At 34.0% G+C, this 27,415-nt stretch overlaps 1 protein-coding gene across 6 annotated transcripts in view; it reads left to right on the forward strand.

The window, feature by feature from the left end:
* Nucleotides 1–27,207, forward strand: part of SLC35F5 (solute carrier family 35 member F5) — a 38,802-nt gene extending 11,595 nt beyond the window's left edge. For 4 of the 6 annotated variants that reach the window (XM_049097335.1, XM_025429986.3, XM_025429997.3 and 1 more), the window contains 9 exons: nucleotides 4,392–4,473; nucleotides 5,108–5,195; nucleotides 7,465–7,529; nucleotides 10,140–10,244; nucleotides 13,416–13,575; nucleotides 18,321–18,411; nucleotides 23,382–23,536; nucleotides 24,071–24,164; nucleotides 26,366–27,207. In XM_049097335.1, the coding sequence (XP_048953292.1) occupies nucleotides 4,392–4,473; nucleotides 5,108–5,195; nucleotides 7,465–7,529; nucleotides 10,140–10,244; nucleotides 13,416–13,575; nucleotides 18,321–18,411; nucleotides 23,382–23,536; nucleotides 24,071–24,146 (822 nt within the window). In that variant the 3' untranslated portion in view covers nucleotides 24,147–24,164; nucleotides 26,366–27,207. Of the gene's footprint in view, nucleotides 1–4,391; nucleotides 4,474–5,107; nucleotides 5,196–5,571; nucleotides 5,927–7,464; nucleotides 7,530–10,139; nucleotides 10,245–13,415; nucleotides 13,576–18,320; nucleotides 18,412–23,381; nucleotides 23,537–24,070; nucleotides 24,165–26,365 lie in introns of those variants that run through there. The other 2 variants (XR_007403923.1, XR_007403924.1) reach the window with 2 other exon arrangements.
* The last annotated feature ends 208 nt before the right edge of the window (nucleotides 27,208–27,415 follow it).

Here is a 27,415-nt window from a genome sequence, read left to right on the forward strand (position 1 = left end):
TTTTGTAGTAGTATAGAAAATTTGTGTAAATGTGGTCAGATATTTTAGCAAGTACTCGAAACATTTCTACAGAATTTCTTGTATTGTTAATAGCTTTTCTATTATGTTAATGTAGAAACTAAAAATGTGCTAAAGATTTCACATAGAATAATCATACAGCAAATATTATTTTGCAATAAACTGGGATTAGACTTGTCTGAGTTAGTGGAAACTGAAGTTTAGAATTTGTTAATGAATTTCAGGGCTCTTTCCTATATATGCCATTGAAAGCAGCCTAATCCAAGGTTGTTTATATGAGCCTTTAAGATTTAAATTTAGGGCAGCCCCGGTGGCCCAGCGGTTTAGCGGGTGCCTTTTGCCCGGGGTGTGATCCTGGGGACCTGGGATCTAGTCCCCACATCAGGCTCCCTGCATGGAGCCTGCTTCTCCCTCCCTCCCTCTCTCTCTCTCTCTCTCTCTCTCTCATGAATAAATAAAATCTTTAAAAAAAAAAAGATTTAAATTTATACTGAGCTTTTTTAAACACCAGATAATACAGTGCTAATGTCAGTATCATTAGCTTGATGATAAGATTATTTTACTACAGTTTTGCCTGATTGCATAGCCCATTTTTTTCCATTCTCTTCCTGAATAACATCTAGTTGAGTGATACCTTGGTTAATATCAGAAAAAATTTTGGTGAGTTATGATAATTACATATATACTAAAATTAAAGGCTCATACATTTGGATTATGCTATTATTTTTGTTTGCTTGTTTTAAATGAATGTAAGGCATGACTAAGATTTATCATATGTTACCTAATTTTCAAATGAGACTTGAAGAATAATAAAAGCATCTACATAGTAAAAGTCAAAAACAAAGTAGAAAAGATAAGAAATTAAACGGGTAGTATGTGTGCGTGTTGGAAGGAAGCTGACTGTGGAATGGGATGACTATATCAGGAAGTCCAATTTAAAGGAAGAAAGCTACTTCAAATGAGCATGCAGTTCATCTCTAGGCAAATTGGTAAAAGGAAAACCTCAATTATGCAGCTTATGGCCTATTAAAAGTTAATATTTTCCTTCATTGGATAAAGCAAACTTTGTTGCAACTCACTACTCTGAGAGAATATATTACATAAATACATAGGTACTATTCCATATAATGTGCCGATTTACAAATAGATATGTGCATATTAAAAGCCCTTTAAAAAATTGTGGTAAAAATATACATGCTATAAAATTTGCCGTCTTAACCTTTTTTTTTTCATTTTAACTATTTTTAAGTGTACAGCTGAGTGGCATTAGGCACACTCACACTGTTGTGTGACCACCACCATCTGTCAACAGAACATTTTCACCCTGCAAAACTGAAATTGTATATTCATTCAATAATTCTCCTTTCCCCTAGCCTCTGACAACCAGCATTCTACTTTCTGTATCTGTGAACTTGACTGCTCTGTACCTTGTGTGTGTGGAATTATAGACTGTTTTTCCTTTTATGACTGGCTTATCTCAGCATAAAGTCTTCAGGCTTCATCCTTATAGCATGTGTCAGAACTTTTTCTTTATTTTTTTAGAACTTTTAAAGGATAAGTACCATTTCACTGTACAGATATATACTACAGTTTGTTTATTCATCGTTGATCTGCACTTGGGTGCTTCCACCTTCAGTAGTCTTAAAAAGAAAAAAAAACTTCTAATAAGTTATAAGAGTAGAAAACTATTTTAGTCTTTAGTAAAGGCATTTCTTTAGAAAGAGTAATATAGTCCAGGTATATAGCTTTTTGGAAACCTAACTTAAGAATGATAAGCTCTGATGCGGTTTAGAGCAGTACTGTTCAATAGAAGTATAATATGAGCCTCAATGCAGGTGTCTTATGTATTTTTGAATTTTCTACAATTAGAAAAAAACTTCTAATTACATTTTTAAAATTTTTTAAAAAGTTGGGGGACAGGGCAGCTCCAGTGGCCAGCAGCTTGGCGCCACCTTCGGCCCTGGGTGTGATCCTGGAGACCCGGGATGGAGTCCCACGTCAGGCTCCCTGCATGGAGCCTGCTTCTCCCTCTGCCTGTGTCTCTGCCGGTGTGTGTATGTGTGTGTGTGTGTCTGTCATGAATGAATAAATAAAAATATTAGGGAAAAAAAGTTGGGGGACAGGCACTAAGGAGGGCACTTGATGGGATGAGCACTGGATGTTATAGGTTGGCAAATTTAATTTAAATTAAAAAAAGTTAAACACATTAATTTTAATACTATATTTTTATTTAACTCACTATATATGAAATATTTTGATATAAAATTTATTGATGAGATAGTTTATATTTTTTTAGTACTGAAATATTCTAAGCATTTCATTTCCTACTTTCAGTTTCCATTTCATTTCAATTTCAGTTTTTATTTCAATTTTAGTTGCTAAACATTTCGATTTGGACTAGACACATTTCAGTTCTTTAGTAGCTACATGTGGTTAGTGGCTAATGTATTGTACAGTGTAGGAGTTCATGATTACTGCATTTGCCAGTCCTCCTTGAATATCTTTTGTCTTGTTAGGGCTTATGATGTTTTAATTTTTCTCTGTAGAATAGAATTTAGGTCATACAGTGTTTACCTAGAATATTTTTTATGATAATTTTCAAATAATCTACCACTCATGAAATAATAAAATATATAAATTATTTGTGATAGACTATTTACTATAAATGGTTGTCCTCAACTGTGGAATAATGAAAGGAAACACTGTAAGGTTAATTTTTGGAGAATAATTGAGATGGGTCTTCTTTTGTAATGAGAGTGCCGTGTATAATAGGGTGTAGAATAGGGTGGTCTTTCCAGAGTTTATAGGTAATGATGATTTCTTGTGATTTTTGAATGGCTGTTACCTGAATGATCTGTCTTTATTTTTTTATCGTGTATTAGCAGAGACCAGTAAGATTGTTTGGAAAATGAGCACAGTATTTATGTGTGAAAGTTGTAAGGACAGTGGGTCAAGAAAACTAATTATCACCCTATAAGTATTATTTGTTCTTGTAGATAAGTCTCCAAAAGATAATTAAGAGCAGAATCTTCTACCTTTTTTCTAGCACCTCATATATGTTTGGTATTGTTCATCTTAGATTGCTACCTCATTTTCTTGTTTAGAAAGTCCAGTGAAATTGCCTAGGAAGTCAGAGGTCTAGTGATGGTGTCAGAATCACTTTACCATACTTTTACCTTGGCTTTCATCTTGAGTACAGTATAGACTAAATAGAATTGACTAAACTCAGCTATCTGCTACCTTCTAGCAGTGCTCTATGTCTTTGTTGCTTAGCTGAAATGTAAATGCTAATAATTATAGTACTTAACTACAAGTTCTGAGACAGATCAAAAGATGTCCCTCTCTTAAGAGAGGATGGATTCCTCTGTGGAGTATGAATATGTTTAAATATCAGTGATGCCAAAAGCAGATAAGCAGTAAATTTACTTTGGTACTTTGGTTGACTCAGCAGTCTGCCTCTTAGTGTATATATTAGTGACACTCGAGCACATGTGCACCAGGAGGCATGCACCAGAATGTTCATAGTAGCATTGTTTGAAATAGTCAAGAAGTATCATCGACAGGAAAATGAGTGAGTTGTGGTAATATGTATTAGAATATCTAATATCAAAATAAATGAATTTTGCAACCCCTCCCACACACCTACACCAGGCATCATAAAAAAGAAGTCATCTTTCTTATTCCTTAAATCACATTAGGCACAATATTGAGAATATAAGAATATCTTTGCCTAGATGAGCAAAAGAAAAGAAAATAATCCATGTAACTAGAAAATTTCCTCTAATTACATCCAGTTATGAAAACTCTTTGTATTGTGTCTCCAAACTGAGAATCAGAGAAACAATCATAAATAGCTAGCAAATTAACATTTTTCATTGGACATTTTTAAATTTCCAAAGTGCTTATGTCCTTCTATGTATCAGTCTACCTAGCTAGCTATTTTGATTCATCCCCATAGGTGTCATCTTGCTCAATAGATTTCTCATCGTGCTGTATTCATCTGTACATATTTTAATATTTGAGAATTTCCTCAAATTTAAATTTGGTTTAGATAAACTTTAATAGAATGCTAGAAATGCTTGGATACAGCAAATTTTAAAATTGATTTGATATTGTTTTATCCTCATTTTTAAAAAAACCTGAATGCTAATTTTAACCAACTATTGTTCATTTCTTAAGGGAAATTGAATAGCAAAGATCTTAGATCTAATTATAAATGCTCTCTTTTTAAGCCTGTGATTTTTCAATAGAAAGCAACTTTTTAAAAGCTCTTATGTTAAAGTATTTAGGGAGGAAAAAGAGGAGGGGCCTATAAATTAGAACAGATATAAGCATGTCATTCATTAGGTTTCCCTTTGTTTTCTTTTTTTTAGTGGTTTCTGGCAAATTTGTCGTATCAAGAAGCACTTTCAGACACACAGGTTGCTATAGTTAATATTTTATCCTCAACTTCTGGTAAGAAATTTGTCTTCAAATCTACATTATAAATTGAGAACTATTTTTGTTTTTATATATATATATGTATATGTATATATGTACATATAAACATAAACACGTACATTTTTATCTTATTACAAATTATTACATTCATTCTAGTGTACATTAGTGCATTGGAACTATATGATATTTGTAGTTTTATGCTGTGGCCTTGTGCTATTTATATTCCTTTGCTTATTTTATGGTATTTTTTATATAACAGTATTTAAAGTTTTTATAGACTGGTTCGTTGTATTGTAGTTGTCATTCCTTTCACATATTCTTTCTGAAGCTCTTTTTCTAGACCCTTTGGCTAGATGTAATTGCTTATTTCAGAACCATAATTTACCCTGTGAAAGATGTTTTATTTTAAAAATCGAATCACCTTACTAATCTGGGAGAGGAAAAGTATTTTTGAAGCTATAAAAATAACTTGAGCACACATGCTTGATTATGATGAAGTCATAATGCTACTCTGAGTGCTGAATTTAACTGTCTTACTAGTTTACAGTAAATAGGGATATATTCTATCTGTATTGTTGAAATAAACATGATTTAGTTTAAAGGCTGTATTTTGACAGTATTTAAACTGATGAATCTTTTTTCTTTCTAGGACTTTTTACCTTAATTCTTGCTGCAGTGTTTCCAAGTAATAGTGGAGATAGATTTACTCTTTCTAAACTATTAGCTGTAATTTTAAGGTAAGAACATAGCATAATAGCTAGTTATTTCTGCTTAAAAATATGATGTTTAAAATTTTTTCTGGTAGTGACATAGGATAATATATATTATAGTATACTAAATAGGCAGAGAAAGATGATAAAAGTAGGTTTAAATGGACATCATGCTACTCAGCCTGTGTCACATCCTTAACTAGTTTTCTCAATGGTCTTGGGGGAGAGTAACTGGAGGGAAGGAACCCCAAGGCAGCTTTGGCTCCCATTCATAGGAGGACAGACAGTATAATACTATATATTGTACTGATTCTTATGTTTGATATAATGTGGCAACTTAACCCTCATTACCTTCCAAGTTCCTATTTCCTTTTCCTAAAACAAATTCCCTTTTTTGTTTCAGTTTTGGGTTTTACTTCTGTTTCTGGAAGTCAAACATGCAGTCTTCTCTGATTGACTCAGCCTCAAGTGATACTTCAGTTATTTTCTGTATAAATCAGTTGGCAACTTTGCATTACCGTATAACATCAGTATTGTCAATAACTGTATTTAAGTCTTTTATTTTTATGTAACTTTGTGTGTGTTTGTCTTGTCTTTTTCACAGTTTATAAACCTTTAAAGGCCAGAGCCTTTTTTTGATAGTTATTTGTGCCACCAACATTCTAGCCTAGGGCTTTGCTTACCAGCAGTACTCAAAAAAGATGTGTCAGTTTGATAAAGCTGTTGTTTTTACTGAAAAGAAAGCAGAATCAGAGAAGGTAATAGAATGATTTAATAGAGTAATGTTTAACTGTCAGATCTGGGTTTAAATCAGGGCTTTTGTTCTTTGTTTCTGTCAGGTCCCTTAAACTCTCTGAGAGTTTCTTAATGAGAAAATGATTATAATATCTACTTTCCAGCCTCGTTTTAACATTTGGTGGAAATGTATATAAAAAATGATTATCATGGGGACTGAGGTGTACTTGGCAAAAAGCTAAAAAGTCTCACTTCATCAATCGAGAGACAAAAAAAAGTGTAGCCTCCATGTAAACTACCTGGAATTTAATCCTGCTTCCATATTACTAGTTTTGCGATTTGGAGCAAGTTTCTTGTCAGTGTCACAGTTTCCTCACCTGTAAGTTGGGAATACTAGTAAGATTTGTCTCAAAGGATTCTTATGAGGATTAAATGAGTTAAAACTTCTAAACCGCTTGTAACAGTGTCTGGTGTATATTAAGTGCTCAATATATTTAGTCGTTGTGATTATTATTATCTAAATGGAATTAAAACTTCTAATTTCTAGTATGCTATGGGTGCTCAATAATTAACAAAAAATTATAATATTTGAGACATTTGAATACTTAACATAAGGACTAAATTTGAATGATGCTGTAATTCCATTAAGGGAAAAAAATTTTTTTTTTTTTTTTTTTTAAGGGAAAAAAATTTTTTTTAAATATTCCTCTCCCATGCCACTTAGGTCTTTGGATCATTAGATGAAAGAATTAGACTGGCTTAAAAAAAAATTAGCACTATTTTATCTGCTTTAAAAGTATGTACAATTACAAGATGCATGGAAATAGAAAGATGATATAAGCTCTGTGAGAACAGGAACCAAATCTGTTTTGTTTGCTGCTGTAACATGGTACTTAGCTCAACAAATACAAATTAAAAACTTTTTTTTTCAATAAATAACAGTTGAATGAATGATCTCTGATTTCTCTATACTTTTAATTCAGTCTTTTTTCATCCATTAATTTAATTAATTTAATCATTTTAAATATTTAAGGAGAGTTTTTTGCTATTTTAGATTTTACCGGTAGGCAAGAGTTAGTGCTACTGCTAGTGTGGATATACTATATGTATATCTTCAAAAAAAAAAAAAAGTTTGGAAGAGGACTGACAAGTTGGTTACTTCCTTAACTGAAAGGCAGTAGGTAGCATAGGAGGTAAGAATACTTACCTAGAAGCAGACTGGCTGAGTTCCAGTCCCAGCTAAGTGATTTTGGTCAAGTTACTTTGTATGTTTGTACATTAGTATAAAATGGTAATTTTATAAAATAGTAGTTTTATACTAAACAGTACCTTTTTATGAGGTAATTTGTACATTTTGAATTAAATGAATACAAGTATAGCACTTACACTGTCCTGTTAATATTGTTAGATATTATTAATTAAATCACTAAATTCTTTGACAGATATAGTTTTACCCTACTTTGAGAGTAGTCTACATCGCTTATAAATAATTTTTATCTTTATTATTAGCTCCTTTAAGGAATTTATTATTTGCTCATCAGTATTACTGTTATTCTCATAGCATTGGAGGTGTTGTGCTGGTAAACTTGTCAGGGTCTGAAAAATCTGCTGGAAGAGATACAATAGGTAAGTACTGTGACTCCACATTCTTTCTCTTAAGAGTATACAAGAAGATTTTGTACATGTCATTATTTGTGTCCTTGTGTGCATGTGTGTGTACACACACACGGTAGGCACTAAATGGGGCCTTTTTGAAACTTTTCCTTTGGAAATAATGTAAAAAATTTCAAAAATAGTTCACAGAATTCCCATGTAGCCTTCACTCAGATTCTCTGCTAGGTACATAACTGCAGTACAGTTATAAAAACCAGGAATTAACATTGATTATAATATATATATATATATATATTTTTTTTTTTTTTTTAGAGGAGAGGGAGGGAGCCTGAGGAGGGACAAGAGGGAGAGGGAAGGAGAGAATCTGAAGCAGGCTTCATGCCCAGTGCCAACCCTGATGTGGGCTCAGTCTTACAACTCTGACATCATGACCTGAGCCAAAATCAAGTGATCGTTTAACCAACTGAACCACCCTGTCGCCCCAACGTTGATGATAATTAAGTTATTTAGTCTGTATATCCTTTTCAAATCTCACCTTTTTTTCCTCTAATGTTCTTTTTCTACCCCAGTATCACTTGTTGCAGTTAGTTTTCATGTCTCTTTAGTTTCCTTTAATCTGGAACTGTCCCTCAGTCGTCTTCTTTTTTTTTTTTTTTTTTTTAAGATTTTTATTTATTTATTCATGATAGACATAGAGAGAGGCAGAGATACAGGCAGAGGGAGAAGCAGGCTCCATGCAAGGAGCCCGACATGGGACTCGATCCTGGGACTCCAGGATCGTGCCCTGCACCAAAGGCAGGCGCCAAACCGCCAAGCCACCCAGGGATCCCCCCTCAGTCTTCTTTTGTTTTTGTTTTTCTTTTTGGGTTTTTATATCCTTAACACTTTTAAGGGATACCGTTCCAGTTGTTTTGTGGAATGTTCCTCACTTTTGGTTTGTCTGGTACTTCCTTAACCATAAGGAACCATAAGTATGTTGTGTACTTTTGGTAAGAATGCCATGGAAGTGTATCAGAAGCACATTAGCACATTGTATTAGCACATTGTATCAGAAGGCACATGATGTTGTTCCGTTACAAGTGACTAGTTAATTTTAAGATGGTGTCTGCCAGGTTGCTCCAGTGTAAAGTTACTAATTTTTTTGTTTGTAAGTAGTAAGCATCTTGTAGGGAGATACTTTGAGACTATGCAGATACCCTGTTTCTGTTAAACTTGCACCCACAAATTTTGTGATTCACTCATGCTTCTTGCCTGCAACATTTACTGCTATGGTGCATACACAGTTTTGATCTGTTGTTTAGATTAAACCAAAACAAAAATAATCAGAACCCAGTTTAATGACTTCCTTATGGATATTTTGTTTAAATATTTAAAGTTTGTTGAATGGAAAAGGTGCTTTCTAAACTATCCCTGGTCACTGCCCAGTGAGCCAGCCATGCCTTGAACTATATCACTATATCATCTTCTCCTCTTTCTAAGAACAGCTTTGTATATGTAAAACAATACATGTATTTGTTGTGTATGTGTGAGATTTTTTTTGATAGGCTTTCTTTTTGCTTTTTAAAAAATGTTTTAAAATTAAAAGATAAGATTTCATAAAACACTGGACTTTTGGATAATTAAAGTATTAAGTGTGGTCACTTGGCAGACAGCACATTAATTTAACTGTTTTTAAAGGCTTACTTAAATGTTTTTGAGAGTGAGTTAACACATTAAGAGAATCAGTATTTATTATGCCTGTACTATAAAGCCTGTATTATATTAGATATTTTAGAACATTAAAAAGTATAAGTAATGTGTTTGCAGTTTTCAAGGGAGTTCTTGATTTTAATTATTATACGAGCTTTATAAAATGAAACCACTAGAGAATAAATAATACTGTGTTTAGGGACACCTGGGTGGTTCAGTGGTTGAGCGTCTGCCTTTGGCTCAGGTTGTGATCCCAGGGTCTGGAGATCAAGTCCTGCATTGGGCTCCCTGCATGGAGCCTGCTTTTCCCTCTGCCTGTGTGTCTGCCTCTGTGTGTGTGTATCTCATGAATAAATAAAATCTTAAAAAAAAAATAATACTGCTGTGTTTAACCACGTAAGTATTAAATCAGTCTAAAATAGAAGACGAGGATGAAAATTTAGTGGAGGAGGTGGAGGATGCTTTGTGGCAGAGGGGGATGCTTTAACTGGGCCTTGAAGATGGTAGAAGAATATATATTAAAGATGATACGTGGCAGGGGAGACCTGGCTTAGAGATGGAAAGAAACCAGTGTCAGGTGTCAAATTGTTTATGTAGAGAAAAATAGGAAGTAGACTTCAAAATTAAAAAACAATGTGCTACTTATAGGAGTTTTAATATTATAACATGCATGTTTGGCTAGATCATTGGCTGTTTTTGCATGTGTTTATTAACTCTTTAAACTTCTTCATAAAAAAATAAATAAAAAATAAACTTCTTCGTAAAAAAAAATAAAAAATAAACTTCGTACTGGAGGAGAAGTAGGCTATACTTTATCTTTCCATATTTCTGAACTTCTTGAAATAGCATCTGACACATTGTTAGATTTTAAGTAAGTGTCTGTTAAATGAGTTAATGAACAAATACTTTAATTCATTATGTTGATTTTTACAGGTTCCATTTGGTCTCTCGTTGGAGCCATGCTCTATGCTGTCTATATTGTTATGATTAAGAGAAAAGTAGACAGGGAAGATAAGTTGGATATTCCAATGTTCTTTGGTAAGAATATGTTTACCTGTGAGGCTACTTTCTTTGAATGATTAACTTAGGGTTTTGTTTTTGGAAGGAATAAAGAAGCCTTTCTCTTCTCCATATGATTCTTTAAAACACATCATATTTTAATGATTATGAAGTCCAAAATCAGTGTTTTTCTCATATCTTGCCCTGCAAAATTGTGCGCCTGTGATGGGATGCTGGTTTCCTCGGTGTGAGGTAAAGAAAGAAATTCTTTCTAAAGCCTTTTTCACATTTATGTTTTCAGCTTGTGAATTCAGATATTTTCTTCATTGATATCACAGAATTATGCTGTTATAAGAATGTGAGAGTATACCTGTTGTATTACATATTTTGCTATTTTTGAATTGTTAGAAGCATAGGATTAGAGAAACTGCCCCCAAATGATAGCTTATAATACTATTTCTAGTGTATCTACTGTTCATTAAAACTCATGGGCCACTTAAAGGCTTTCCTTTTGCACTTTAAGATATAGACTCTTAGAATATTTTCAAATTACCCAGTTATAGTTTCTGGCATCAATTCTTAATTTTGATAAACAAAATGCCTAATATGATTTATAAGTTCTGTTTGCTAATATCAGCTCAGTAGCTCAGTAAAAACCTTGTACTCTGTCGGATATCTGTAGATGCCTTCCAAAAGATACTTGAGTATCAATAGATAAAAAAGCCTGGTGATGAAAGTTCAAATTACAGCTTATAGGGAATCAGGAGACCAGGAATATGGCGGTTATAATTTCATTTATTTCATACTCATCTGCAAAATGAGGAAATTGGACTAGATGAGTATAGCTTTCAAACTGATATGCAGAGGATCCTGGGAAGGGGAGGAGTAGGTGAAGTTGCATGCATGGTTCTGGTTCTTGGAGTCCTTTGCTACTTCAGCTGGCACAGCTCTGTTTTTTGGCCTTTTGCATTGTAATTGAATTTGTAAAAAGATTTTTCTGCTAAAAAAAAGTTGAATATCTTCACCTAAAGATTGACAGAAATAAAGCATTTGGAAAGCCTCAGACCAACTGATCACTTGAGTTTAAGTATGGAATTCAATAAGTATACTTTAAATATGAAGTTAATTTTAGTGATGTTTTATTTTAGCATAGAAAATTCCACTTGGAATGAAATGAAATGCCAATATTTTTTGAGTGTGTGTGTGTGTGTGTGTGTATGTGTTTAAGATTGGCAATTTTCAGGAAAATTTGTTCAATTTGCTCTTATTACAGTATACATAGACATGTAACTTGATTGGTTTTCCTCATATGTGATGTGATATGTAGCACATTATTATTTTGACCTGGGCTTTGCAATAGGCAGGACTAGAAAAGAAGTTAAGATTGGGTTGTGGAGGGTTCTTTAGGCATAGGGGTGTGAGCAGAGGGTAACAGGGAACAGTGTCGATCTGTGTGATTGTGGTGGAGGTTCATTTTAGAACATAACAGGAGGATATATAGGCCAGATTCTGGGGGATCTAGAGAATAGATAGAAGCAATTGAGACCTTTGTCTTTAGGTCCAAAGGTTGTTAATTTATGTGGGATTCCATAGGCTTGATAGTTCAGGGACCCCAAACTAGATTGGATTTTTGGTAATGCCAAATTTTGGTGTTATAATTACAATAATTTTTTAATATTGTGTAGACTTTTCAGGTCATGAGTCTTTTCTGTATGTCATTTTATTTGTTTTTATTTTTATCACTAGATGTCTTAAATTGGGTATCCTAGAAGAAGCAGGATATGAGACCAGGATTTCTTATGGGTGCTTTATTGAGGGGGTGCTCTCTAGGAAAAACTGACAAGAGAGTAAGAAAAGAGGATAGGGAAGGGGAAAGAACCATGTGGTCTCACGTATAGTGAGGTTTGGCCCAGTTTGTGGCATGGCAGGGGGCAGGAGGTAGAGGCGGGGGAGAAGAAGTGGTTTATTTCTAGGTATTTCTCAGAGACCTTCTGGCCCTGAGCCATTAGGATTTCAGCCATGTGCATCCTTCATGGGTTAGTTGAGGGCTGCAGAGGATGTGGGCTGATCAGGTTGTGAACTTCATAGAAAGGGCAAGCTTGTTTACTCTCCAAGACAGCTCTTCTTCAGAAATGGTGGATGCTGTGAGTCTTTAGCAGCAGATAGAGAGTGGGTGTTCCAGTCCTGTTAAGATTTAAGTAGGCATCCCAAATACTAGCTTATTATTTAGCAACAAATATAAAATATATTTTTACTGTAATGTAACTTTCTTTTAAGCAAGCTCTATAGTTAGCTAATGGATTTGTGATGTTCAACTGTATAGGAAGTGCACTAAAAATGACTATAAAATTGTAAATATTTTCCTTTATGGTGTTTGTATTCACACGTAGTAATATGTAAACTTACATTTCTATAATGATAGCAGCTTACCTTTACTAACTTTTTATCAGGTACTATGCTATATTTAAAATGTTTCATCTAATTTTCCTAATAACCTAATTAAATATGATTTTATATTTATGGCTTAGGAGTGGCTTTTGCATCTTGCATAAGGTTTATACTTCTAGTGAATGGTGAAACTGGGATTGGAACCCAGGGCAATCAGATTGCAGAGCACACGTTTTGAACTACTAAATGTTACAGCGTACTTTACAGGTAGTCAGTCTGCACTTAGTTAATATGCTGAGTCATTTGTGTGTGTATGTTACCTCACCAACTAGTTTATGAGTGCCTGGAAGGCAAGAACCAAGAATGTATCTGGTTTGGAAACTTCGTCCATTATTTCCAGCAATATCACAGATGCTTTAAACATAAATATAAGTTGAATCAGAGAGCAGACTACTTCCTCATAATTAATTTAGATTACATATCCATACACAGACATATTTCTTTTAAGTTTGAAGATACTGAATTATTAGTAGCTAAACCTAACAACCTTTCTTTTTGAATTAAGTAATTTATTCCTTAGTAGTTGCTCCATGCAGTATAAATAGTGGAACCTTGAAGACTCAGTGATTGCAAGTTGTCAGTATAGTTTTTTTCTGATGTTGAGCTGTCCATAGGTCTGACCAAAAGAAACAGAAGTTTCAGTTAAGGAAATCTTTTGGAGCCCTTTGTGTAAAATCTGTGTTTTCTAATTGTAGAGTTATAAGATTGAAGAATTTAAATAAATTTCAATTACTAACTGTTGTCTCTTTTATGCATATCTAGGTTTTGTAGGTCTGTTTAATCTGCTGCTCTTATGGCCAGGTTTCTTTTTACTTCATTATACTGGATTTGAGGACTTTGAGTTTCCCAATAAAGTAGTATTAATGTGCATTATCATTAATGGCCTTATTGGAACAGTTCTCTCAGAGTTCCTGTGGTTGTGGTATGTACTATTTATTATGCTATGATTTATTAGATATCAGTTTTTGGACTTTTGGATAGGTTAAGCATTTTTATTTCTTCTGTCTTCAGATGGCTCCTCCTGTGCACCTTTCCACCCCACACACTTCACACTTTTAATAAAGTAACTCCACTAGAGCAGGAACTTTGTGTTGTAACTTCTGTGCACTGATTGTATAGAATAATACCTTACATATAGAAGGAGCTCAATAAATATTTATTGAATAAATAATTTTAATGAATGGATGCGTATAAATTATCTAAATTTGTACAAGGGTTTTAAAAGAATGTTATATAAATGAAAGGTGTCCTCTATTGGAGGTTTATATTCTAAATATGAACAACGTGAGTTCTTAGTGAGAATCTAGGGAATTTTGCTAATTTAAGAGACTGGAATATTTGATTGTTCATAGAGTGTTTTTGTTTTGTTTATTCTTAAGACTTTTCATATAAGTGAGCTAGATATGTTACCCTAAACCCTGATTAATTTGAGATGTTACCATGCTTGAAAGGTTATATCAAATATGTTGATCCATAGATCAACAGATAGATAATGATCCGAAAATAGTTAGACGACAGTATCCTGTATGGAATTTAAGAAATCTTTCAAATACAGATTTTTTTTTTTAAGATTTTATTTATTTATGATACACAGAGAGAGAGAGGCAGAGACACAGTCAAAGGGAGAAGCAGGCTCCATGCAGGGAGCCTGATGTGGGACTCGATCCCGGGTCTCCAGGATCACGCCCTGGGCTGAAGGCAGGTGCTAAACCGCTGAGCCACCCAGGGATCCCCTCAAATACAGATCTTAATACTTAGTCCTATTTCCATCTAATAGGAACTGAAAAACAACCTACAAATTGTACTTAAACTCCTAAATGGATTTTATGATATGCCAATTAGAACTGCTAACTAGTTTTCCTTTGCAAAACACTGTGACAAAAGTAGCCTTTCCATGAACATTTCCTTAATGCTCTGCCTGTACTTTTTCCCCTCCTTAATTAAGGAAATTTCTGTTTTCTTGATATTCTTCCACACTTACTCCCTTTCATGTGGTAAAGATTTACTTTATTTTGTAGTAATTTTTACTTAAATTCCTTTGCCTGATCTAACATTCTGATATTAGAATCTCTACATTTACTCATTCATTCTTCCATCTTTCATTACATGGATTTTAGGTATTCAGTTTTTTTAAGCAAAGAGTTACATACTTTATTTTCTATATTAATTATATCATATACTCTCATCCTATTGCTTCCTTACTAGTCTGGTATTTCTTTTTTTCTCTCATTTCTCTACTCTTGGTTCTGGACAGATAGAACTACTTACTGATTGTTTTTTGATTGAACTCAGTTGAATCATGAGGAATTGTTCATATTCAACCATTTTTGACTACAATTTAAATAATTACATACTCCTTGTATTTTAAAGATTTTTTTTTTTAATTTTTATTTACTTAGGCACACAGTGAGAGAGAGAGAGGCAGAGACACAGGCAGAGGGAGAAGCAGACTCCATGCACCAGGAGCCCGACGTGGGATTCGATCCTGGTCTCCAGGATCATGCCCTGGGCCAAAGGCAGGCGCTAAACCGCTACGCCACCCAGGGATCCCTACTCCTTGTATTTTAATGAAGGCTCATGTTTTCTAGTCTTCTGACTTTAAGTTAGACAATTTCAAAGCAAATTAATATATTTGAAAGCAATAATTAAATTTTTCTTTGGGAAAGATTTGGTATGATGCTTATTACATTATTACATTAAGACTCAGAGTAAACATGGACTGTGTCACTTTATTGAGAGCTTTAGGTTTATTTATTTATTTATTTATTTATTTATTTATTTATTTAGATTTTCTTTATTTATTCATGAGAGACGCAGAGACACAGAGAGAGAGGCAGAGACACAGACAGAGGGAGAAGCAGGCTCCATGCAGGGAGCCTGATGCAGAACTCAATCCCCAGACTCCAGGATCATGCCCTGGGCCGAAGGCAGGCGCTAAACCAGTGAGCCACCCAGGGATCCCCGAGAGCTTTAGTTTTAATAAACATATACAGTAGAGAGTTTTCTTATGTTTTGCAGAATATAATGTAGGCTTTAGGGAATGATCAAGTAGGAGTTGTGACATGTAATCTATGTGAGCTTTTTTAGTTTGCTTCCTTGGAATACTTTACATTTAAATAAATAATAATATATTTTGCAACTTTTTATTTAACTTTTTTAGAATGAAAAAAATAATAATACATACATTTTTTTTTAGAAAAAAAAATAATAATACATACAAAAGTCTACAATATGGAAGGGTGTACAGTGAAAAGGAAATCTTATCCCTCTTTCACTCTAAATCTCCCTTCATTTTTCCCAGAGATAACTACTATTAGCTTCTAAACCTTCTACAAAATTTTCTGTACAGGCAGAAGTATTAATCTCCTAATAACCCCCCTCTTTTTTCTTATTTTTAACACGCAAATGGAACATGCTATGGATATTGTTTTTTTTACATTGCCTTTTTTTTTTTTTTTTTTTTTTTACTGATTGTCTTGTAAATCTCTATATATCAGCACTTAGGTTCAATTCATTTTGTAAAGCCTGTGTAGCATTCCAATACATTATGTTTCTCAATCTATTATGTAACTAACATACTAGATAGAATATAATATGTTTTGCCTGTTCCTTATTGAGAGACACTTTAAGTTTCCAGTCTTTTGCTTTGTAAATAAAATAGCATTGAATATCCTCCTGTATCTCTTTGCATGTATATGTAAGCATTCTATAAGATGAATGCCTGTAAGTAGAAAAGACTGAGTCAGTCATATGGACTTCAGATTTTGGTAGAGAATTGCAGTATCATTTTCCACAGAGGGAGCACAATTTATATTCCCAACTGTGTATATGAGTATGTATTGTTGAATAGTTAAATTGGACACTCAGGGTACTATATTATGATAAAACTATGTTTATCCTTACCTAAGATGGTTTTTTCAGGACCTCAAGAAGGTTTATTTTTCAGATATACTTCAGTATTCAAGTGTTTAAGAGTACTAATGGTAATAGCTCAGTAGCAGTAAATCAGTCAGTAATGAAACAAACATATCCCTTAAATTCTGGGAGTTCTTGACAACAAAACAAGCATAAGAAGCATATCTCTGTATATTTCATATCTTTTTAAATCGTAAGAAAATGCATCATTTTATATCAGAAGTCATAATCAGCATGTATGATGGATGATTCCCTTTTTTGGGGTGGAGGAGCTGAGTTATTGTGTGTTTAGCTATAAATGGAACAGTAAACTTCAGCATACGTAATCAAGTGCTGAGTAGTAATAAACTACAGATTTTAAAGTGTGATTGTGAACTTTTTTTAAAGATGTGTACTTGACACTCATTGTTTATTACTAAAAAATGAGGTGCACTGTTAAGCCCATATACTGTACCATTTGTATAGATGTTGAATGATAGCATCTAGTTCTCTGTCTCAGCATTTCCTAAAGTGTGTCCCTGAAATGATAATAGATGACAAAAGGATTCAACCATCAGCTAAATTGGGAAAAGCTGGTGTAAGTCAAATAGTTTTCTTTTTAATACTTCATCTCAGACTCTTTATTATTGTACTTTATATTATATAAATCTCTAAGAATATATGCCGCATTAAAAAAAATTTGACCTCCTGAACCGTCTTTTCACAGAGCAGACCTTATGTAGTAGGAACCACTAATGCTTGAGTTCCCCTTATTGCATTAATAAGAACTAATGGTACAGCCTCTGTTGAATATGTTGAGTGACACTTTATCAAGAGATAGGCTCTTTAATTGCAGGACAGCATTATTAATTCTAACATAGAATTTACTAGCCTAGAATTTCCATGAGTCTGTAATCCTAATTATATACAATATGGTTTTATCTTTTTTTTTTTTTTCAATCTGCAATGTGGACTCAATATCATGACCCTGAGAACAAGGGTGTCATGCTCCACTACTGACAACCAGCCAGCCGCCCCTGTTTTCTTTTTATGCACCCAAATTAATTCTGTATAAATGGTTCATCTACTTGGTATAATGCTTCCCTTCATTTTTTTCCTTCAACTAAATAAAAGCATGCCTGGAGTGATATTTCAAAATTTGATACAAACATTGGTAGTTCAAGGTGAAAATAAAATGAAGAACTTAGGTTGTGGTTAGGACAATTGCTAGAAAAAAAGGAAAGCAACAAGGAAGTATCCTTAAAAAATACTCAGTTATTTTCAGTGCTAAGCCAAACCAAAAGAGCAACACAAATCTTAAAACTATTTTAGTTTTCATGAGGGTGAGATATTTTTGCTTTAGTGGCAGACTCACAGGTTGGCTTATCACTTTCTTAAAAGCCTTTGTTGTGAAATATCATCCTACAGTTTAATAAAGCTATTTCCTTTGTTAGCTAAGGATCATCACAAAACTATAAGAACTCTTTTGAGTTTTATAAAAAACGTTAATGAAATAGAAGCTATATATCTGAAGTTGAATAATATCTGTAAGCAAATCTTGAAAATAGCATAGAGCACTTAGAAAGTTTTATTTTTATATGTTTGGATTTTTAATACTTGAGGGTAAACTTTAGGAATTCTCCTTAATTGCTTTATTGTGTCTCAGTCTGTCTTAAGCTTTTGTCCTTGTGCCTAATCTCTCATGCCTGTATTTTCTTTGGTTGTTTTACTTTTTTAATACGAAAATGTATATTTTCTTTTTTTCCTTTTTAGGGGCTGCTTTCTTACCTCATCGTTGATAGGCACACTTGCACTAAGCCTTACAATACCTCTATCCATAATAGCTGACATGTGTATGCAAAAGGTAAGGCAAACTCTTAAGACATTTTAGATGAATTTTTTTTTTTTTCAGAGAGCATGATTTAGGGGAGAGGGGCCAACAGAGAGGGAGAAAGAATCTCAAGTAGACTTGCCGCTGAGTGTGCAGCCCCACACGGGACTCAATCTCTAGGCCCTGAGATCATAACCTAAGCCAAAATCAAAAGTCAGATGTTTAACCCACTGAGTCAGGTTCTCATATTTTAAGATTGATTGATTTAAAAGATTTCATTTATTTATTCGTGAGAGACACAGAGAGAGATGCAAAGACACAGGCAGAGGGAGAAGCATGGAGCTCCCTGCATGGAGCCTGACGTGGGACTCAATCCCGGGACTCCAGGATCATGCCCTAGGCTGAAGGCAGCACCAAACCACTGAGCTACCGGGGCTGCCCTAGATGAATTTTTTAAATGGAGATAATGAAAGTTAGGGCATGTAATTAAATTACAAGCATTGCAACCATGAATAATTTGATGCCTGCTCTGCCTCTCTAATTTGCTTTACTATTTAGAGATATAAAAAGTACCAAAGAAATGGATAGTCTTACATTTTTAGCTTTTTTTCCCCTTAATTTCTAAGTTAAGGACAGTATCTTTATATGTATGTAGTTCTCCAGTATTGGAGCTGATTATTCCACATGTTCATTGGTAAGTCAGTGGTATAGAATAGGGGATAGGATATATTTTATTATGTAAGTAGTGGTGTTTTAATTTTGTAAGATAATTCCAAAGAGTCCTTAATACCACAATACTGTTATAGATAGGAGCAGCACAGGAATAAGGTTTCTCAGCAAAAGCCCATTTCTGTCTGAACTTTGTAGGGAAGGTTTTCTGTCCCTCTTCTATGATGTCCTTGTCTGGATGCGGGATTTTTATGATAAATAGTGGCAGTGGTAATATAGCAGAACAGAGAACCCTTCTCCACATCTGAAGGATGGAGTTTCTTTAGTGCTTCTGTGTGTAACTGAAAGAGGCAAGCCATATGTACACTACTAAAGAGGCAAGCCATATGTACACTACTAAAAGATGTTGGGTAGTCATTTATCACTCAGCTCAAAGTTTACAAACTTTTTTTTTTTTTTTTTTTTAGTTTTTTTGGCGTTCTTGTTTTTTGTTTTGAGAGGGAAAGAACAAGAACAGGGTAGGGCAGAGGGAGAGAGAATCTTAAACAGGCTCCACACCCAGTTGGAGCCTGACACAGGTCTTGATCTTGACATGGGACTACGGGGCTCAGTGACAGCCCTGAGATTATGACCTAAGCCAAAACCAAGAGTCTTAATTGACTGAGACAGCCAGGCTCCCCTCAACTCCCAAGTATTAAGTAACAGATTTGGGGGTGGGGTGTGGTTTGGTTGAATAAAATATGAAGAGGAAATGCTTGAAAGCCCAAAGGCTTATAATGTAGAGAAGTTATAATCCGATTTTTAAAGCTGTTTTTCTTTAGATCTTTGTGCAGTTCTTAGGATAAAGGCAAAGTACTCTCAGTGATATGTAATCTCTTTATTTAAAAAACCATTCTATGCTGATATTTACTTTGTTTCATGGCTCAGTAAATTCTTATTTATTTGTCATGGTTAAAAACAGAGAACTCCTTAATTGAGAATTATCTTATGTACCATACATTATTAAAGAGTATGAATATTATAAATGTACATAACACTAAAGTTATACATCATTAGATTCTTTAAAGATTTAAGTAATATCTAGGTCCTTCTACATCTCAGATCTTGAATATCAACCAAACTTGATCTTGTGAAACTGGGAAGTGCTGTTATTAGAGAATTTTGGTAGATTGCTGTGTAAATGAACTTTTCTGTACTGATATTTTGAAAACATCAGCTTTTACAGATTTGAAAAATAAAAATTTAAGGATTTATTTTAGGATTTTTTTTTAAAAACTGCCACAGGTCATCTAATTTTATTAAATAATTATGTAACTTCTTTATTTATTTATTTATTTTTATTTATTTATTTATGATAGTCATACAGAGAGAGAGAGAGAGGCAGAGACACAGGCAGAAGGAGAAGCAGGCTCCATGCACCGGGAGCCCGACGTGGGACTCGATCCCGGGTCTCCAGGATCGCGCCCTGGGCCAAAGGCAGGCGCCAAACCGCTGCGCCACCCAGGGATCCCTGTAACTTCTTTAATCAAATATTTTAAGATAGGGTGAAACACAAGAAAAGGGAAAATGAAAATAAATGATTCATTGATTAAAAAAACATAACTAGGGATCCCTGGGTGGCTCAGCGGTTTAGCCCCTGCCTTCGGTCTAGGGTGTGATCCTGGAGTCCCAGGATCGAGTCCCACATAGGGCTCCCTGCATGGAGCCTGCTTCTCCCTCTGCCTGTGTCTCTGCCTCTCTCTCACACATCTCTGTGTTTCTCATGAATAAATAAATAAAATCTTAAAAAAAAATTAAAAAACATAACTAGTCTTTTCTTGATTGTCTTCACATCTAGAATTAGACAACCAGTTAAGTAGTTTGGGCCTTTGGTGGGTAGGAATCAAGGGTAGGAAGATACCTTCTGGGAAGAGTGGCAGGATGTGTTCCAGATGTGTAATAGAAACAGGAGAGGGACGCCTGGTTGGCTCAGTAGGTTAAGCAGCTACCTTCGGCTCAAGTCATGATTCCATTGTCCTGGGATCCAGCCCCCAACATGAATCGCTTCTCAGCAGGGAGTCTGCTTCTCCCTCTCCCTCTGCTCCTCATCCCCCAGCCCTTTTTGTGCGTACTTGTGCACATGCTCTCTCTCTCAAATAAATAGTAAAAGCTTAAAACAGAGGAGAAATCTACTTTCATGGTTTTTTTTTTAATTCTAATATAACTTCTGAAATTTTAGCATGTATCAGCATCTTTTATTGTGCTTAAAATAAATTAACCTATTTATAATTGATATATAATAAGAACCTCTGATTATATTCAGATTTATATTCAGATATATTCAGGTTTTAGGTATTCTTTGTAATATAGACAATATTTAATTCATTTTAAAAATTGTCTTCATACCTTGTTGGAAATCAAATTAGAAGTTTTTTATTATATAGCAACACATAAATAACTGCATTGTTAAAGGTGAACTTTGCTTTTAAAAGTCAGCTAGGAAAAAAAATAAAAAAATAAAAGTCAGCTAGGGTTTTACCTACCTTTACAAAGTTTGCTTTTACTCAGCTATAAAATAGGGTTTTAGTTAATATTCATGAAACTATCCTTGTCAATCGTATCAACATTTTTTAAAAAAGATTTTATTAATTTATCATGAGAGACATAGAGAGAGAGGCGGAGACATAGGCAGAGAGAGCCTGATGTGGAACTCCATCCCGGGACACCGGGATCACAACCTGAGCCGAAGGCAGACGATCAACCACTAAGCCACCCAGGTGTCCCTATTTCTACATTTTTAAATCATTAGTCATAAGTTTTCATACTTTTTTCTGGTCTTGGGTCATTTAAATGCATCATGGCTTTCCTAGATTATAAATATTCTGGCAAATATTCCAAGAGTATGGTATACCAGTAATCTAATAACAGTGTGAAGGCTTTTTAGTTTCTTTTACTGACTGCTCTGTGTGTATATCATACAAGCAGGACCTGCATGTTAAAAGTTGTCAGTGATTATTCTTGTGTTATGCATTGTAAGTCCCTCATAAAAAATATTTTCATAAAACCCCTTTACTCTGACTAATGGTGATATGAAATGGAGTAGTATATGTTTCCCACCAGAGGGAGTCTTGCCTGTGATTATAAACCTCACTTTTTTTTTAAACACTTAAAAGGGCAAGCATAGTTTTTCTTTCCTATTTTAAAGATAGGAGTTACTTTCATCACTATTCGAAAGCACATCACACCAGTGGGTTGCAGTAAGTCAATCAGTGCAGCCTTCTTTGACAATTATTTTTTTGATCCTTTGTTGAATCTTAATGGTAAAGGTAAACTCATGAAAAGAAAGAATTTTTTTTTTTTTTTTACTTTATGGCATCTCATGATTTTTAATTTTCTTGACAACCCTGATAAATGATGGATTGATGATGTCTGAGGGGCTCTTTACCACTGAGGCTCTCTGCTTGCTACTTGTCTTCTCTGGTTCACATTTCTTAGTAAAAGTATTTCTATTTGTCATCTTTATTTTATTTAGCCATGATTTGCTTTTGAAATTTTTCATTTGTTACTACAGAAACAAACTAGTTTTAAACTACTACAGAATTATAATTTGTTGCAAATTATTAATAAAAGGTTTGTAAAAGTTGCACTTAGAGTTTATCTGTTTTTGATGCAGTCTTCAAGAAGGAACTGTAACATAGCACAACATATCACAGCATATTCTAAAATAACTTTTAAAATGTGAGTTTTTAAAAACTTGAAAGGAGGATTTACTTGAATCAGCAGTAATCACTAAAGAAAAAATGGACAAAATGATGTGGAAGACAAAATGTTTTATAATTCTGCTCCTGGATGTACTATGCCTAATAAATGAAGAGCATGCCTCCTGGCTTTCCTTTAGGCCCTTTTCTTTTTTTTAACAGATTGATTGATTGATTGATTATTTATTTATTTATGAGAGAGAGAGAGAGAGAGAGAGAGCGCATGCTCAAGGGGCAGAGGGAGAAGAAGAAGCCGACTTGCTGCTGAGCAGAGAGCCCAATGCAGGACCTTGATCCTAGGACCCTGAGGCCATAACCTGAGCAGAAGGCAGAGGCTTAATCGACCGAGCCCCTCAGGCACCTGGGCCCTTTTCCAAGTCATATTTTTGTTGGGAATTTAAGAAAGTGGAGTCATATGTTGTAGTTCTGAATCCTCATATTTGATAATAATGCACTTAATATACTGCCAGTGCTTAATATTATCTTCTTGGTGTTTTTAACTTAACCTATGTTTTCATAAATGGAAAACTTACATTAAAGGAGAAAATTGTCTCAATAATTGTGGGCTGTTTTTGTTTTTCTATCTTTTATTTTTAGGTGCAGTTTTCTTGGTTATTTTTTGCAGGCGCTATCCCTGTATTTTTTTCATTTTTTATTGCAACTCTCTTATGCCATTATAATAATTGGGATCCTGTGATGGTAGGAATCAGAAGAATATTTGCCTTTATATGCAGGAAACATCGAATTCAGAGGTAGGCTTGGTTCTAATATAAGTTTTAAAAAGTATATTCCTTGCAAAATAAACTGGAAATCATATGCTGGCCTAATTTTCATATGTGAGGAATTATTGAAATACTATAATTTATATATGTACTATAAAATTATGTATCTATGTACTGTAAAATTAAACTAAGTTGTTCAGACCCTTTGGGTGGTAAGACAGTTTCTTCACAACTACTTTAAAAAAATGTTTTGATGCACAGGTTAAACCAAAGTGCTTACTATTTTGTGATAATGAATTTAAATGTAGAAAACTTTCACTGGTATGAATAAAATTTATAATAAAATAATGATAACACTGCCTCAGATTCTTTCAGTTTCTTTCTTAAGAGGGAAAGATTTTTATGTTTACATCCTACTGAAAAAGAACTTGGGGCAAGTTTTTGGGAAGTCTTAATCTTAGTTCTGACCTCACAGATTCAGCCAATGAAATAGATAATTTTTAAGGATTCCTTTCAGTTCTAAAGCTGTCTTTAACTATTGTCTTAAAAAAAAATTTTTTTAAGGGTTCCAGAAGACAGTGAACAGTGTGAGAGTCTCATTCCTATGCACGGTGTTTCTCAGGAGGATGGAGCTAGTTAGCTGTTGTCTGTAGTCCAGGTTTGTATGTCAGCTAGTATTATTATTGAATAAGGCTCTTTATTCCTGTAATGCTCAAATACAGAATTGATTTTCCATAATTAGCTTTTTCAGAGGCAATATAGTCTAGAGGTATGGAACAAGCTCTGGAGTCAAACTGCCTGAGTTCCAACTCTAGCTTCTCCATGTACTAGCTGTGTGACTTTATGCAGCGTTCTTAACCTGTGTGTGCGTCAGTTTTCCTATCTGCGAAATGGGGTTACAGTAGTCTCTCTCTCTTAAGATTATTGTAAGTATTAAATACTTGGTAAATTTATATTGTGCAATTGAAGTGATCCCAAGTTTAACTCGTCATGCTGAGAATCATTTTACGTAATGATATACTTTAGAAAATTTTTTTCCTCTAGCATAGAAGTAAAAAATAAATGTATATTTTAAGATTTTTATTTATTTATTCATGAGAGACACAGAGAGAGAGGCAGAGACATAGGCAGAGGGAGAAGCAGGCTGCCTGAGGGGAGCCTGTGACTATGCTTTTCAACTTAATGTTTCAGGAATATTCCCCATTCTTGAAAAATTTTAAGAAATACTTTATATTTCTGACATGACAAATGAGTATATGATATTTTATCTTTCACTAAATGAATGTTTAAAATACATCTGACATATATATTTGGCATGTATTAAAGTGGTTATGTATTAGAATCAGAGGTTACAGTAAATTACTGAAATTTGAGAGATTCAGGTCCCTTTCTTCTGAGATAACTTTAGGTGGTTTATATTGAAATATTTCCTGATTGCAACTGGGCTTCCCTTCCTCACCTAGAACATTGAACAACTCCTCTCAACTCCTCACACTCAAATTAGTCTTTGAGGCTTAAATGTCATTGTCTTCATGGCAAACTCACCTCTAACCTAGGGCTAATTGTCTTCGTTTCATGTGTTTCTTTGGTAATTTTTTATTCTAGCTTTCATTGTTGTGATGATTTTACATGCACATAGTTGAGAGAGAATTCTACAAGATTTCTTGTTGTACAAAGCAGCTGTCACTGCCTGTCCTACTTTCGTTCTTGTCCTACTCTAAGGAATCATTTTAAATTCGTAGTCAGTTGTTACTGATCTGTGTTCCCCACCCCCATGCCACACATAGTCTCTATAAGTACCCTGCTTCTACTTCTGTATCTTGATTTCTGAGTTTGAGGCATCATCGGTCAGTTTTTCCACTCTCATTGATAAGGATAGATTACTTTCAAGTTTCCCTCTTCTCTGTCCCCACCTCACTTGCCTGCCTTCCCACCTCCTCCTAATTCCAGTGTAGTTATTGCATAATTCTGGATAGATCTATAAGTAGTGCTAACGGTGTTATGACTATATAAATGTTACTTTTATCTAAATCCTGTTGGATGGTGCCTGGCATTTCCCCAGTCCAGAGACCCTCTATTTATCCTTCTTAGAGAATACACTTCACATCTTCTGGGATGGAGAAGAGACACTTGACCAGCTGGGAAAAGTAAAGCATCTGAACGTCTAACTGCTTTTTCTATAACCCATTCTAATTTTCCTGTTTTTAGTTGTTTCTTCACCCGTCCTTTGAGAGATATCTGGTTGGCTGTTGTATTCTTATGTGTCGTTTTTCTTTTTGTGTGATTTATTCCTTTAGAAAAATCCCTTTATTGTCCATTTACTGTGTTTTGGGGACAGAGTAGAACTAAATATGTTTACTTGCCATCTTCAAATTAAAAATACATATAGTTATTCTTTAAAGCTTTTTAGTACTGTAATTTATGCATGCTGTCCCCAGCATGCCATGCCTTATTCTCATATTCACACTCATACCATACCATCCCCACTTAGGCAAGGACTCTATGCTTTTGGAAGTGAGAGCTGGATAAAGGGGAAAAGTGAAGATGGACTGCAATAGCATGTAAAGGGTGTGGCAAGAGTCTTTGTCTCCATGGGGTAATGGTGGGGTATGCCATGAATGAAACTGTTACTGTGCAGTCTTTAAGCAGTGTTGTCTTTCAGCCTTTGACATTAGTATGAAACTCACTTCCATGGGTTCTTAGTACTTCTAGTTCCAGTATCCAGTTGTTAAGAATATAAACTGTATTTGATACATATTTCAATGTCGAGATTATTTGCTTTTGCAATACAAACTATAGATAATTAAAGCTATGATAGTTGTAAACTAATGCTGATTTTGTGTTTGTTTTTATTTTTAGCTTGATAATGGAACATTATGCAGCGAAGAGACAATCTCTGGCGTTTTTGTAGAAAATATTTCAGTGCCTAGTCTGAAAAATAATGGTTTCAGTTCTTTGGAACTCTAAAATATATTTTCTTCATATCTGTTTTCTTCATTTCATAATGAAGTACTTTGCTACGTAGCCGTGTACATATCACTACAGTTATAGGAAGTTCCAATCCACAGTCCCTGTAATGACCAACCTGCCTTACACATCTCAAGGAATTCAGCTGATGAAATAATTTGAACTAATCAAGGAATAAAATTCTAATGTTCTGCAGACTATTTTCACATATTATTTGTTAAATGCTGGACTATATTATGAAAATGTTTTCAAGAAATCATTTAAATGTATAGATCAGTGTTTCTTAACAGATTAAATGATAAAATAAGCTACCTATAATAGGTACAGATTATATTTTTGAGTTTTGTAGAGTATTGCAAATTAATAATACAGAACAAGTGTTTAATTTTATGTAGGTGTGTCCATGTAAATTTAGTGGGACTTTAAAAAGAATATTTGAAAAGCATCTGTTTCACTTACACTACATAAATTGTATTATCCTTTCATAGCATTAGGTGCCTTGTATTTTAAATCTGTGACACACTATGACAAATTTTTAAAGGGGAAGTATTATGTAAAATGAAGAATTATGTATTTCTAAAGACTGTATTGCTGTAAATTTAATTGATAAAGCTCTGCTTAATTTAGAGTTTGAAGAACTATTCTCTCTTCAATTAAGACATTTTCATAATGGAATGATTTAAATTGAAGTGATAAAGAGTATTATTAAAATAAAATGTTTATATATATATGTATTTGTGTATGACACATCTATTAATTGGTTTCCATTTTTTTTTCATACATAAATGTGCCAAATTACTCTAGAACTGGATGCCTCTAGTTTTCCTAAATAAATGTTTAATGGCTAAAATACCAAAGAAAGCAAAAAAATTCTACTTTAAGATTTTCATTTAAATTTTTTCTCTACCTAGCTTAAATTAAATATAAAATACTTTTTTTTTT

The sequence above is a fragment of the Canis lupus genome, chromosome 19 (assembly GCF_003254725.2).
Source record: "Canis lupus dingo isolate Sandy chromosome 19, ASM325472v2, whole genome shotgun sequence".
In the NCBI taxonomy this organism is placed as follows: Eukaryota; Metazoa; Chordata; class Mammalia; order Carnivora; family Canidae; genus Canis; species Canis lupus.